The sequence below is a fragment of the Phaethon aethereus genome (assembly GCF_964289735.1).
Source record: "Phaethon aethereus genome assembly, chromosome: 1".
Lineage (NCBI taxonomy): Eukaryota > Metazoa > Chordata > Aves > Phaethontiformes > Phaethontidae > Phaethon > Phaethon aethereus.
Window position 1 is genome coordinate 153,068,846 of NC_138575.1, and position 15,649 is coordinate 153,084,494.

The 15,649-nt window shown below is 46.7% G+C and overlaps 1 protein-coding gene across 1 annotated transcript; it reads right to left on the bottom strand.

Annotated features, from left to right (window-relative positions):
• Positions 1 to 12,600: 12,600 nt before the first annotated feature.
• CHAMP1 (chromosome alignment maintaining phosphoprotein 1) lies at positions 12,601 to 15,390 on the bottom strand (the record flags this gene model as incomplete). Its single annotated transcript, XM_082002545.1, has 1 exon — positions 12,601 to 15,390. Exon 1 carries the CDS (start codon positions 15,376 to 15,378, stop codon positions 12,601 to 12,603), a length of 2,778 nt encoding a protein of 925 aa, XP_081858671.1. The 5' UTR covers positions 15,379 to 15,390.
• Positions 15,391 to 15,649: the final 259 nt, after the last annotated feature.

The following is a 15,649-nucleotide window of genomic DNA, read 5'->3' on the forward strand; positions in this document are numbered from 1 at the left end:
AGATTTTCTGCTTGGAGGCTGGTCCCTCTCTGCTCAGACCTGGGGAAGCTTAACCTGGGTCTAAATCTGGCTTCTCACGTGCATCTTTTCCATCTTGCTGGTCCCCCCCGGCGCATTTCTGCCGTGACCGTGGATCACTCACCACCTGCCCCCGCGCAAGCTTTGCGCGAGAAGCTGTGCCAGGGTCTTTCGCAAGAGCAGGACCCGTGGGGAGCGCTGGTGCCTTCTCAGCTTCTGGTGGCCAACAAGTCTGAGATCTTAAACCCTCTTGTCAGCCCGAGGCTGCATCTCTGTTGTGTGCACCGGCCGCTGCGGACTGTACTTAAATCCTCTTTGCACTTAGGGAGCTTATCCCCAGCACGGGTCCCCAGCACAGCAGGCTGGCCTTAGGTGCTCTCGAGCCCAGCCAGGCTCTTCAGTACTACCACGGGAAAGGCAGGCTTCCTCTGCAATTCCCTTAGCATTTTTCCTTATCAAGATAACAGAAGCAGTGACCTAGGGAACAAAAGAGTGATTATTTTTTGGAGATTACATGAACATTTTAAACATCCTTGTAAATAATGCACGTGCTACGGGAATGGGATAACTGCACAGCAGCGAGGGGTGTCAAAGAAAATAAACAAGTGCTTTAAAACAGAAGACTCTCAATACAGTGATGAAGAAATCAGTCCTAGCAGGGCTAAAACTGATTCACCGTTAATAAGGAGAAAAACCCAGAGCCATTTCTGAACCTGTCGTTGATGTGTTTTTACTCCATACGTGTATTTAACAGGTTCAAAAACGATGCCTTAAAGCTGACCTGCTAATAAATTGCTCTGTAGCTCCCTCTAACGGGTAACTTCACCAAAACCGGGTTCAGGGGAGCAGCAAGCAATGAGGAGTTAAAACTGCCCTCGGTGTAACACAAACTCAAGATCTTTGTGGCGGAATCGTTGTCATGTGCGCAAACACCACAATACAGTTATCATTCCCCATCCATCTGTCGTTTTATTTTTGCCTCGGTAGATCACAGAATCACAGAATCACAGAATCACTAGGTTGGAAAGGAACTTTAAGATCATCAAGTCCAACCATTAATCCAGCACCACCATGTCCCCTAAACCATGTCCTGAAGCGCCACATCCACATGTTTTTTGAACACTTCCAGAGATGGCGACTCCACCACCTCCCTGGGCAGCCTGTTCCAATGCCTGACCAGCCTCTCAGTGAAGAAATTTTTCCTAATATCCAATCTAAACCTCCCCTGGCGCAACTTGAGGCCATTTCCTCTCGTCCTATCACTAGTTACTTGGGAGAAGAGACCAACACCCACCTCACCAAAACTCCCTTTCAGGTAGTTGTAGAGAGCGATAAGGTCTCCCCTCAGCCTCCTCTTCTCCAGACTAAACAACCCCAGTTCCCTCAGCTGCTCCTCATAAGACTTGTGCTCCAGACCCCTCACCAGCTTCGTTGCCCTTCTCTGGACACGCTCCAGCACCTCAACATCCTTCTTGTAGTGAGGGGCCCAAAACTGAACACAGGATTCAAGGTGCGGCCTCACCAGTGCCGAGTACAGGGGCACAATCACTCCCCTACTCCTGCTGGCCACACTATTCCTGATACAGGCCAGGACGCTGTTGGCCTTCTTGGCCACCTGGGCACACTGCCGGCTCATGTTCAGCCAGCTGTCAACCAGCATCCCCAGGTCCCTTTCCGCCGGGCTGCTCTCCAGCCACTCCTCCCCAAGCCTGTAGCGTTGCATGGGGTTGTTGTGGCCAAAGTGCAGGACCCTGCACTTGGCTTTATTAAACCTCATACAATTGGTCTCTGCCCATCGATCCAGCCTGTCCAGATCCCTCTGCGGAGCCCTCCTACCCTCCAGCAGATCAACACTCCCACTCAACTTGGTGTCATCTGCAAACTTACTGAGGGAGCACTCAATTCCCTCATCCAGATCATCAATAAAGATATTGAACAAGACCGGCCCCAGAACCGAGCCCTGGGGAACACCGCTTGTGACCGGCCGCCAGCCGGATTTAATGCCATTCACCACAACTCTCTGGGCTTGGCCATCCAGCCAGTTCCTCACCCAGCAAAGAGTAAACCCGTCTAAGCCATGAGCCGCCAGTTTCTCCAGGAGAATGCTGTGGGAGACGCTGTCAAAGGCTTTACTAAGGTAGACAACATCCACAGCCTTTCCCTCATCCACTAGGCGGGTCACCTGGTCATAGAAGGAGATCAGGTTGGTCAAGCAGGACCTGCCTTTCATGAACCCATGCTGGCTGGGCCTGATCCTTTGGTTGTCCTGCAGATGCCCTGTGAGCACTCTCAAGACCAACCGCTCCATAATCTTCCCTGGTACAGAGGTCAGGCTGACAGGCCTGTAGTTCCCAGGATCCTCCTTACGGCCTTTCTTGTAGACGGGCGTCACATTGGCAAGCCACAGCTTCTATACCACAGCTCTTCTTAAAAGAGCTTAAAGGCACGGTGACAAGCCAAGGGCCCTGTGGCCCCGGCGGGGTGGAAGCAGCGCAGAAGCCAGGCCGGCTGCGGGCAGCGGCATGGCAGCTCATCCCGTGCCCCGCGGGAGGCAGCACGGCCCGGGGACAGGCAGGGCACCGGCAGAGGAGCCCGGCGCGGGGCACGCCACAGCCAAGGACAAGGCGGCAAAGCGGCACAGCCGCGGGGTACAGATGCAGAGCTGTACCCGGCTCCATCATCACCTGGCTCCCAGGCTGTCTAGAGAGCCGGACCAGGCTTTACAAGCCTTTCGCTGGCGTCGGAGCAAACGTACGCTCCGGCGAGTTCTGCGGCCTCGGCGGGGGCTGGCGCCTTCCCCGCTCGCTGCCAGGCTTCCCGGCGCAGCGTCAGGCAGCCGGCGTTTCTGTGAGCAGGCCGGTGAGCTCAGCCCCCAGCCAAATTTCTACAGCAGCGGTATGGCCTACCCCCGAACTGCGCTGCTGAAGCCAGAGCAAAGTAAAAGAATCTTACGTTACGGGGGCCCAAACCATGAACGACACGCTATAGTAATGCACAATCAGCAACGTCAGAGTCTAGGATCATTTTAAAGGCAGTTCATCCACACTGAATTCGAGTTAAACGATTCGTTATAAAAATCTGCACATTACAATTCAGAGAGGAGCCAGAATTTCTCATGTACAGATTAAAATGTATACCAAAGCTTGCAACATATGACTGTGGATTTCCATGCTAATCTTTTCTAACACTTTGCACTCTGACAGCTCACACCATGGAGATTAGGACAATCAAAAGGGGCTAAAGTCTGTTTGGTTTCCAGTTCTGAGAACTGTTTTAGCTCTGAGATCCTCAGGAAGTCAGACCTGAGAGAAAGCTGTATGGTAACAATCCTTACGTCGCAACAAGTGATACCAGCAAAAGCCACATCTTATTCACACGCACATCACGATTCCTGTCCAACACATATTTATCTCACATGTATATCGGGAGCATTTAGTCTGAGGGTTTATTTGTGTCAAACCCAACCTGCAGTTAGCCACAACATTTATTATTTTTTTTAGGAGAAGGTAATATTCCATATTGTCAATTATTTCTACTGCTGACTTTGAAACCAAGATGCTGTTTTAGAAGCAGAGGAAGAGTAAAAAAGTACAGTAGACTGAGTACAGAGCAGAACAGTATCTGAAAACAAGAGGAAAACTGTATTTCACAGTTCTAATGTGAACAGAAATAATTAATTTATGCATCAAAATATAGCATTTAACATTCTAATACATGTTGATTTGCCTCACAGTGATGTAGAAAGCATTTCATTTAACAGGGAGGCCTATAGCTCAGCTGATACAAGTCAAGTCCCAGACAGCTCAGTGGCAGAGGTAAAGGAGGGTTGAAGAAACCTGACGTGACATGTGGTGAAGGACTTATTCAGTCAGGAATATTTTGGTCCACATAGTCTACACATGGGGGTGTACATGCTCTTTCACTAAGAAATACGTAATTACAGAATCACAGAATCAGAATTGGGTTGACAGTTGGACTTGACGATCTTAAGGGTCTTTTCCAACCTTAATGATTCAGTGATAACGAAACACCACAGGATGTCATTGGACCTACTTAGGTCTGTAGCAACTGCATTGCTGAGCCTTTATAATGTTAGGTATTTGGAAACCCTGCAGAAGGAGGGAGAACTGAAGGAGCTTTAAGATTCATTCTATGTTCATCCCTCTTTAATTTTCAAAAAGAATCTGCCCTCAAAGTCAGCATAGATATTAACATTTACAGAATGTCAGTGACAAGTGAAGTATCTGTTTTCAACATGTTTTTATAATTTTTATCAGAACTATAAAGTTGCCAGGACCAGGGAAGTTCCGGACCATCCTTCTAAACTTTCTTGAAGATGAGTGCAACATTTACTTTTCTCCAGTGACTGGGAATCTCCCTCAAACTCTGTGAAAGATGATACACAACAGTCTTCCAAGGACATCAGCCAATTCTCACAGCACTCTGGGATGCTGTCTGTAGGGTCCGATGGACTTGTATGAGTCAGGTTCTCTCAAGTAACTCCTGACTCAACCCCCTCCACTGGTAGCTCTTCCATTCCTTCAACCCTTTCTCTAATCACGAAGGCCTGGGAGACCTTGTTGGTGAAGACCAAGACAAAGGCAGCACTGGGTACCTCAGTTTTCTGTGTGTTTACTGTCACTAATCCATCCACCTCAACTCAGTAACAGTCCTACATTTTCCTCGTTCAGGCTTTCTACTAATGAGGCAGTAGCAGCTCTTATTGCCCCTTGCAATGTTCTTAAATCCCTGCTTTGTAGCCTGCCCCTCCTTCCGTCTCTCTTGTACCGCTTTTTTGCACCGTCATGGGTGCCATGTTTAGCCAAGCCAGTCTCCTGATAAATCATCTTGAGACAGTCCATTCTTGGCCATTTGTCCTTAATGACTTGCTAGCTTTCCTCAGCTCCTTTACTCTTGTTGTGGTTTAACGCCAGCCGGCAACTAAGCCCTATGCAGCCACTCGCTCACTTCCCACCAGTGGGATGGGGGAGAGAATCGGAAGAGTAAAAGTGAGGAAGATCATGGGTTGAGATAAAGACAGTTTAACAGGTAAATCAGAAGCCGTGCATGCAAGCAAAGCAAAACAAGGAATTCATTCACCACTCCCCATCGTCAGGTAGGTGGTCAGCCATCTCCAGGAAAGCAGGGTTCCATTACGTGTAACGGTTACTTGGGAAGACAAAGGCCATAGCTCCAAACATCCCCCACTTACTTTTTCTTCCCGTAGCTTTATATGCCGAACATGATGCTGTTATGGTATGGAATATCCCTTTGGTCAGTTGGGCCCAGCTGTCCCAGCTGCATCCCCTCCCAACTTCTTGTGTAGCTCCAGCCTACTCACTGGTGGGGTGGGGTGAGAAGCAGAAAAGACCTTGACTCTGTGTAAGCACCGCTCAGCAATAATGAAAACACCCCAGAATTGTCAACACTGTTACCAGCACAAATCCAAAACAGTCCCATACTATCTACTGTGAAGAAAATTAACTCCATCCCAGCCAAAACCAGTACAACCCTTCAGAGTTGCCTGCCATGTGATCCCACCTACCAGTTCCCTGAGTAATTCAAAGTCTGGTCTCTTGAAGTGTACAGTCTGTACTCTGCTACTTCCCCCCATCAGGATACTGAACCCCACTATTTCATGGTCACTACAGCCAAGTCTACCATTGATTATCAAATCTCCAGCCAGTTCTTCCTTGTCTGTGAACTGCAGACCAAGCTGTGCCCATCTAGTATCTGCAGCAGGAAGCTGTCCCTGACACCAACCAGAAACCTCCTAGATTAAACCTCCTAGACCATGCTCCCTTTCTGTCAGATGTCAGGGAAATCAAGTCTCTTACAAGAACCAGCATCTGTGATACAGTCTTTCTCAAGTTGTTTAAAGAAAGCTACATCTCCTTTTACACTCTGGTCAGGACCTCTGCGACAAATTCTTACTATGATGTCACCTTAACTGACATCTCTCATCCTGGGCCTCTGGCGCTCAAACCAGGCTGTTGTCCATCCTATAGAAGTACCATGCATCCAGGTGCTCCTTCACCTGTAAGGCAACAGCATCCCCCCTTCATCTTCCCTCCCTGTCTTTTCTGTAGAGCCTGTAGTTGCCCATCACAGCAATTTAGCCATGTGAGCTGTCCCATCACATCTCAGTTATTCCAACAGTGTCACTCTGTGACCACACACAGCTCTAGTTTCTCCAGCTTGTTGGCCAAGCTACAAGCATTTGTGCATATATATACACTTGAGGTGTAGGCCTCCTCACACCATTTTATTCTTCCTGAGGTGTCTTCTAATCCCGTGACCCCCACATCCTTTATTTTCCACTCCTTCCCATTTCTGTTCACTTAATTGCAGGTTGCCATTTCCTTCCCCCACCATTCTCGGTTTAAAACTCCCCTCATCAGGTTTCCAGCCTGTTGGCAAAGATACTGCTGTTCCCCTGTACTGTCAGGAGGATCCCACTTCTCCCCAGTACCCCTCAATCCTCACACCGGGTCCCTGAGTCATAAAAGCCAAATTCCTCCTCCATCCCTACCTAGGAGTCCTTGATCCTCAAACAGGGTCCCACGATCATAAAAGTCAAATCCAGCCGCACAGCTTGGTGTTGTGATCTGTTCCTGCCTCTGCAAGTCTTTGCCCTTCACTGGCCAAAACAAGACTGTGACCTGGGTCCCCCTTTGCTATTACCTGTTATTTCTGAAAACTACTCTTCTGTTATCAACTTAGTTCCTAATCTTTATTGTTTTACAGAAGAAAAGATATGTAGGACCTTTCTTAAGGAGTTATCAGAACGCTTTTGTATCTGTGAACATTTTACTATTCCTAACTAGAAGTACACGGCGTGCATGCTGTAACTGATATACTGTGTCTTCTACAAAGTCAAGACGACTGGTACCTCTGACAGGTATTTTTATTCTTAAAACAAGCATTTCATTTTCCCCATTAGATTTAAAGAATTTGTTTTTATTTTTAAAAGGCAGGAGGCTTCATTCAGGTTTGGAAATGACCTTAAAGTAGTTGCTTTTCCTCAATATATTTCAAGTTCTACAGTTGTGCATGGAGGGAAAATAAGGCATAAAGTTAGATGCTGAGTATACAAAGAGAACAACTATTTTCACATTTTCTCTTGCATCACAGAAGGAAGCCATTGGGAATCAATGCCTCCTCCACTGAGTTTCACTTAAACTCTGGAGTTTGAGGTTTGGGGTTTCAGAAGGCTGTGCACTTTGAAGAGTCAGTATTAGTGTAAGTATCTGAGACCGGGAATCAAAAAATCTGTTTCTGATATGTATACAAACATCTGTTGCAGTCAAAGATTGGCTAGGTACAAGGAGAGTTACCCCACAGCTTCAACAGAACAGCAAGTCTCAGCCACCACACCAAGGCTCCAAACTCAGCTAACGAAACACTAAGCACGCATACATAATTGCTCCGTTTGGCAGGGGTTATCACCTGTGGCTTTGGCACTCTCTCACGAGGCATATGAAGAATCTTACCTGGAGCGTTTGGTAAGATACAGACTAAAATGACAGAGACGCAATGAAAGACAAGGCCAAGCCAACAGACAGTTGGCCAGCGAGAGGCAGACATGACAGAATAGTAACAACTCAGTTGTTAGGACATCCCTGCTGAGCAACTTACCCAGCACACCTGTGATGCAGGCTGCAGTTTCAGAGTTACTGTAAGCCCATCCGAGCTCCCTGTCCCTTCTGGCCTTGTGTGCTGGGTTGACCCTGGCTGGAGGCCAGGTGCCCCCCCAAGCCGCTCTGTCACTGCCCTCCTCGGCTGGGCAGGGGGAGAATGTAAGGGCAGGCTCGTGGGTGGAGGTAAGGGCAGGGAGAGATCACTCAGCAGTTACCGTCACCGGCAAAACAGACTCGACTTGGGGAAAAATTAATTGAAGTCATTACCAATCAAACCACAGTAGGGTAACGAGAAATAAAACCAAATCTTAAAACACCTTCCCCCCATCCCTCCCTTCTTCTTGGGCTCAACTTCACTCCCGATTTTCTCCACCTCCTCCCCCCGAGCGGCACAGGGGGACGGGGAATGGGGGTTGTGGTCAGTTCATCACACGTTATCTCTGCCACTCCTTCCTCCTCAGGGGAGGACTCCTCATGCTCTCCCCCTGCTCCAGCATGGGCTCCTTCCCACGGGAGACAGTCCTCTGTGAACTTCTCCAACATGAGTCCTTCCCACAGGCTGCAGTTCTTCCCGAACTGCTCCAGCCTGGGTCCCCCCACGGGTGCCATCCTTCAGGAACAGGCTGCTCCAGCCTGGGTCCCCCATGGGGGTCACAAGTCCTGCCAGCAAACCTGCTCCAGCCTGGGCTCCTCTCCCCATGGGGCCACAGGTCCTGCCAGGAGCCGGCTCCAGCGTGGGCTTCCCACGGGATCACGGCCTCCTTCGGGCATCCCCCTGCTCCGGCGTGGGGCCCTCCCTGGGTGCAGGTGGAGATCTGCTCCCCCGTGGAGCTCCATGGCTGCAGGGGCACAGCCGGCCTCGCCATGGGCTTCCCCAGGGGCTGCCGGGGAACCTCTGCTCCGGCGTCTGGAGCCCCTCCTGCCCCTCCTGCTGCTCTGCCCTGGGGGCTGCAGGGCTGCTGCTCTCACACATTCTCACCCCTCTCTCCCGCTGCAGTCGCTGTTTGGTTTTCCCCCTTCTTAACTCTGTCACCCCAGAGGCGCTGCCGCCGTCGCTGATGGGCTCGGCCTTGGCCAGCGGCGGGTCCGTCTTGGAGCCGGCGGGTGTTGGCTGTGTCGGACACAGGAGAAGCTTCTGGCAGCTTCTCACAGAAGCCGCCCCTGGTGCCCCCCACTACCAAACCTTGCCACGCAAACACAGTACACCTTGGCCCTCTCCCTTCAGAAGAAACATCCCCCACACGCTCATTTCCATTGTATCAGCGCTGGCAGCGGCAAGGCAAGTCAGACCCACAGACTAACTCCACAACACGAGGCAAAAACATGAAGTTTCCAGCAGCGTCTGTAAGCTGGTCTGCATCACCACAAGGCTGTATGACAGCAAAGTGGACAGAGGGAAGGTGGTGAGAAGACACTGGCGGGGCAAGGGAGAGCCCGGAGTACCCAGAGGAAGGCTGCGTGCATACTGCCCTGCCCATGAAGGGACGAGGTCAGTTCTTTATGACGTGGCGATGGCAACACTTCTCGGCGAGGGGGAAGGAAAAAAAAGAAAATAGACCTAACATTTTGATTATACAGCTCAGAAGAAATACCTGGTCAAGTATGTCAGACCACAAAACCAAGCAAAAATTACTTCGATTTGGCTTCTACTAAATGAACTAAAATTTCATAAAAGAGGCTCTTTCTCCAAACAGGGGATAGCGAAGTACACACAATTCTTATTTTAAAACATTACTATTGAATCCTAAATGGTCTTCACGTTTTGAGATTAAGCAAGAATTACACTAATACACAAAGAGAAGGAAAGGAATTTTAAGAATATACAACCTGCTATATCCAATCCCAAGATTATTCTTAAGCATGATGAAAAAATCTAAGGATAGTTACAAAAATCCATAAAAGTTCCAAGTTTAATTGTACTCATCTCTGTTACTGAAATGAGATTCCTTTCCTGCCCCACTCCAGCTGGAGCTCTACACTTCCTCTGCACCCTAATACACTGGTTCCAAATGGGCTTCTCATCTTTTATCTACCAAGGTAATCACTTCATAGCTGTATGCATCACCTACGAACCACTGCATACCCAGTATAGACTGTATTTGGAAATTTTTTGTCTACCACATTTCTCAGCATAGGCTATAAATAGCCAGGGGCGGGGGGGGAGGGGGGAGAGGAAATAGAGTTGTCGTCTTTACATCTAAGGCCTGTAATTATTTTTCTCAGGCCGGAGCAGCCCACAGGGCTCGGAAAGGGCAGGAACCGCTGTTAGCTGAAATACCTGCACTGCAAGTGAACTTTGTGTTTGCCCCAGTTACTGTCTCCTGTCCTGATCATGTTGTTTCCCAACCAAACCACCTCCAAAAGAAACCTGAAGTTAGAACTACACAGTACTGACCCCCGAGGGTCCCTGTGCACACGAATAAGCAAGGTGGCCGCACGCAACACTGGGGGCTTTGATAACATGCCCCGGTGACCCAATACGCAGTACAATTTCTGGAAACTGCAGACCTCTGTATTTGCTTCATACTCCAACGTATGAAATTAAATTAGTAACAATTTCAACTGAAATTATTTCACAGAGTATCCAAGGACTAAATTATAGCATTAGGCATATTTCGAGTAAATTCTTTCACTGGTAAATCTTGAAGCGCTTCACTTGCATTTCTTTCTTACATCAAAAAAGAACGTTCACTGTTTGTACTCGAGAGTATTCATCCTTCTCCTCGGCATCTGTGATAGGTCATCTGAAAGGGAAACAATACATCCCCAATCTGATCTGCCTATTGGTGTCCTACAGTTCCTTAGAGAAATTACTTAAATCAGTTCAGATTCCAGCAGATCCTCCTACACACCTTAAGGATCTCAAACTAGCATGGCATAAGGGAATGGTCAAAGAATACTTAGTCTGGACAAAAAAAAATACACACCAGAAATGTCCTTCAACTTCCACAAGGCTTTTACAAAATTATGTATTACAAGAAACTCAAAAGTGCACAGCGTATCTGGATTTAATGAGATTCAATGCCCTAACATCAAGGGGACTTGTAAAGTTCACCTCCAAGAGCTATAAGGTGCACTTTGACAGCTGTAAATCAAGATTAAAGAATCAAGTAGTCAGCAGAAAAAATACGTAGAGAAGCAGCGTCAAGCCTTGGTGATGGATTCCCGGAAAGCAAAGATGTTAACTGGTACACAGCAGTGAGAAACAAGTATCGGTCAGTAGCGAGACATTGAATTGTAAAGGTACACATACCACTTCCAATTCACACAAATCCTTTCTTCATTTCTTCCTTTTATTCAAACAGCGTAAGGCATCTTTTTGACCGAATGACTGTGCCAAGAGTGATGAAATGATAGCAGAGAAGAGCAGCTTTTATACAAAGTAAGACTATACTAGCAGACCCTTAACAGCCAAGTGCTCTGTTTTAGAGTTACCTATAGTCACTCCTAGGCAAAAAAAAAATTCTAGAATTCTAGTTTGGACCCCGTGAAAGGAAACAAAGAGGACTTGAGGGGCATAGAGTGGGTTTGGTCCTGTGTAAGAAGACCCTGCAAGAAAGCTTTCTCTTAATAGGCAGCACTGAGATGTCACCGAAGTGTAGAGCTTTAAATGCCTTTTCTCTTCCTTCCAGAAATCCTCATGAAACACAAAGGAGATCAGACAGAGGCTTCAATCAAATCAATCTGAAGTTCTTCCACAGGAGCTTACACCTGGAGATTTGTTATTATTATTTAACACTATCACATTCATATTCTAAGCCAATATTTACAACAGCTTAAGTCTAGGCATAATTTAGCTTGAGGAGAATGAAACTTTCCTTGAGGTACCTCCACTTAAAATCTATACTCCTGCTGAATTATAAAGTCCTTATGTTTTCTGAACAGTTAATATGCAAATGGCACAAAAGCAAGCATGCTAAATAACAGTGCACATATTCCTGTTTTCCATGTTTTCCCTCATTTACATCTGACATGTATTTCTGAAGCAGACAGGAAATTGAGACTAACCTCACCTTCACAGGCTGACGAGTGGGAAGTTGGAAGTATTCAGAGCAGAACTCCAGATAATTTTGCATCTCCTGTTTCTACACCAAAGATACTTAAAAGACAGTATGTTGAACATGAAAGGTTTTGTTCTTGATTTGGAAAAAAAGAAAAATGGCCCATGCCAGGTTGGGTTTCTTTTTATTGTTAAAAGATTAAAGCATAACATTTCACCAAATACAAGAAATTTAGGGGGTTTATGACATTACAAACATCTGAATCATCAAGAGAAAGTGTTGAGCTATACACAGTCTGATGTTAATCCATCAACATAATGTATATTAGTACATGCTTAAAACATGGCCAAAATACAGAATCACAAAGTACCTTGATGCTTCTAAATCTGCGACTTACTTAGAGAATTGAGTGCAATAAATTTCCAATGAATGACTGTACACTCGCTACAACCTCAGGGCAGAATTATTCCGAAGGATCGTTAGTTTCTCATGTCTGGCTCATTCACATTCGATTTGGTGAGAATTTTAATTTTGAGAATTTGATAAAAACATTTTGAAAAATATGACACTTAGCAAATGTGAAAAAACAAGTTCAGTCTTCACAGGAATATATGGATTGCTTGCCACTCCAGTCCTTAATTGCCTGTATGTTTTACAAATCTTTACAAAACTAATTTGTATCCATTTTGGTTCCAAAAACATAGTACATCTGAAAAATAAAATATGACTCTACAGATGAGTAATACAAAGACATGAACACATTTTTAAAATTACTTTCGTAACTCATTTCAGTAATACAGCTATAAGACAAGTTAAACATAGTACAATAAACCATGCATCTTCTGACTTGTCAAGATCAGCTAAACTACTCAGTTAACATACAGCAACACTTTTGAACACTTCTGTAGATTCAGGTTTACTAGCACAAGCGAAAAATCAGATTAAATTTGTTCCTCAAGTGGTTCAAGACTGTCCAAATGTTTTTTAGGTGTATCATCACTATGACGGCTTTGGCAATGGGTTAAATGTTTCTTAAAGCCTCGGGGAAAATTTGATTCAAAATTACAGCGTGGACACTTCAACAAACTTTGACCATGAGCAGCAACATGGTTTTTAAGAAGAGACTCCAAGAGAAAAGCTTTGCCACATATTTTACATTTGTATGGGCTTTGAACATTATGCTTGTTAACTAAATGGTGCAAGACGGCACCTTTTTTCATTGCACGACAGCAACAAATCTTGCAATAATACTTTCCCTTGCCACGCTTCATGTATTTTGCTATTTCTTCCTCAGAGATGAAAGCCTCTTTCTCTTCAGTGAACTGCAGCACACACTGTGGCTGCATGGGAGTAGTTGCATCTATTTTGCTCTCTCTGCCATAATCAGATGACTCCATATCATATTGCTCTTGGTCACTGTTGGATTCTTGCTCCTTGATCTCCATTGAGTCCATCTCTGTTTTTCCACACTCGCTGCTATTTAGTTCAGAATCTGAGTTATCTTGGTTTTCCTTCTTGGGCTTCTTTTTCGGGCATGAGTATAACATGTCTTCTGGTGATTCTTTGGCTAAGATTGATTGTTCATCCTGTGAGAATAAATCATCCAGTGGTTTCTGATCATCTAAACTGTGAGAAAGAAAGTCACTCTCACCAGACTCACTAGGCGTCTGGGGCTCAGAGGAAAAACCTGGAGCAGACTTGTGAGGCTCGGAAAACAGGATGTTCTTCTGGATTTCAGAAGGTACAGTAGTTTCAGCATGTCTCTGGACTTCAGAGGATAAAGCAGCAGCAGGCTTCTGCATCTCAGAAAATACAGCATGCTTTTGAACATCAGGGGAAACAGCAGATTTCTGGGAGTCAGTAAAAACAGCTTGTTTGGGGGTCTCAGGAGAAAGAGAAGGAGTAGCTTTCTGGGACTCGGTAAAGAGGCCATGTTTCTGAATTTCAGGAGAAGCAGATTTCTGAGACTCTGGAAAGGAAGTAGGCTCCTGAACTTCAGAGGAAATGGGAGTAAGTTTCTGGGCTTCAGAAAATAGGGCGTGCTTCTGGATTTCAGAAGAAACAAGAGCTGATTTCTGGGCTTCAGAGCATAGGGCATGTTTTTGGCCTTCAGTAGAAACAGCAGAAGTAGACACCTGATTCTGGGACTCAGAAAAGACAGCACGTTTCTGGACATCAGTAGAAACAGTAGGGTTAGATTTACGAGACTCTGGGAACAGAGCTCTTTTCCGAGGTTCAGGGAAATGAGCCCGCTTCTGAATCTCAGATGAAGCAGCAGAGGTGGATTTCTGAGTTTCAGAAAAATACATAGATTTCCGGGACTCAGAGAGTTTCCAGGACTCAGGAGATACCGAAGCACCAGGCTTACGGACCTCAGGAAAGAAAGAAGGCTTCCAAGAGTCAGAGGAAACTGTATGACTAGACTTCCGAAGCTCAGGAGAAACGGGGGGAGAATGCTTCCACGTGTCAGGGGACAGAACAGGTTTCCAGCCTTCAGGGTAAACAGATGAGATGGGTTTCCACGGCTCAGAAGAAACATGAGTAGACTTCTGGGATTCAGAAAAGGACGTAGACTTCCATGAGTCAGAAACAAGCCTCCTAGGCTCTGGCGACACAACAGGGCCAGGCCTTCGGGACTCAGGGGCAGACCTCCGAGATTCTATGGACACCGACATGGCAGGCTTTGGAGCCCAAGGAGAAACCGTGGAAGACTTCTGCACCTCATGAGGTGTAGATCTCCAGGGCTCAGGGGAAACAGTCGGACCAGGTCTCCATGATTCCGGCGAAACTGCAGGAGCAGGCCTCCGGGTTTCAGGAGAAGAAGCGGAAGAAGGCCTACGCATTTGAGAAGGATGCCTCCGGGACTCAGGAGACCCAGCTGGGGCATACCTTCGCGGTTCAGGGGACACTGCTGGGGTAGGTTTCTTTGGCTCTGGTGACACAGCTGGGGAGTATCTGCGGGGTTCTGGAGACACAGCAGGGGAATGCCGACGGGGTTCAGGAGACATTGCCGGGGAATGCCGACGGGGCTCTGGAGACACAGCCGGGGCTGGCTTCTGTGGGTCGGGGGACACAGCAGGAGACGGCTTCTGTGGGTCGGGGGACACAGCAGGAGATGGCTTCTGTGGGTCGGGGGACACAGCAGGAGACAGCTTCTGTGGGTCAGGGGACACAGCTGACGCTAACTTGTCTGGATCTGGAGATGTGGCCTGGGCTGACTTTTCTGGATCGGGGGATACGGCCTGGGCCAACTTCTCTGGCTCTGACAAAGTCACCTGAGCCAACTTCTGGGGCTCTGAGGACACTGATGATTTCTGAAGCTTGGAGGAAACAACAGGTTCAGATTTGGAGAATTCAGGAGAAAGGGCAGGTTTCTGTGGCTCCAATGTGACCCTTTTTTGGGAGGAATCTGAATCTCCTTCTACCTGTTCTTTCCGCTCCTCATTCCATTTCTCAGGTGCTGCATGCTGCGCTGTAATGTGATAATACACGTTGCAATACATCTTACTGGTAAAGAAACATTTGTGGCAGTGAAACAGTTTTGCACTTTTTTGATAAAATATAAGTTTACCCAAACCAGCAGCATCCATTTCATCACAATACTCTGGGTGTATGGTACCCATATGAATTTGTATGTTTTCATAGTCCGTTCCTCTGAAGCTGCAGTGATCACACTCTAAGCACTCTGTGGTTTTACGTAGTATCTGCAACATGTCCATTTTCCTATGGTCAGTAACAGTTTTCACAGCACTGCACCTTTTAAAGAGCAAGCTTCAGTTCCTGCAATAAAGAAAAAAGATCTGTACGGTTAGCTGTCAATGTTAATTTCAACTCTTTGTCATTCCTAAATAACCACATGTGCTTTTTTCCCCCCTTCCATTTTAGAAGGCATATCTTCTGCATAGGTACTAACTACTTCATAAAGAAATCCAAATATAGATCTCTCCAACTGCTGCAAATCTTTTTACATCAGTAGAACTTGAAAAACAA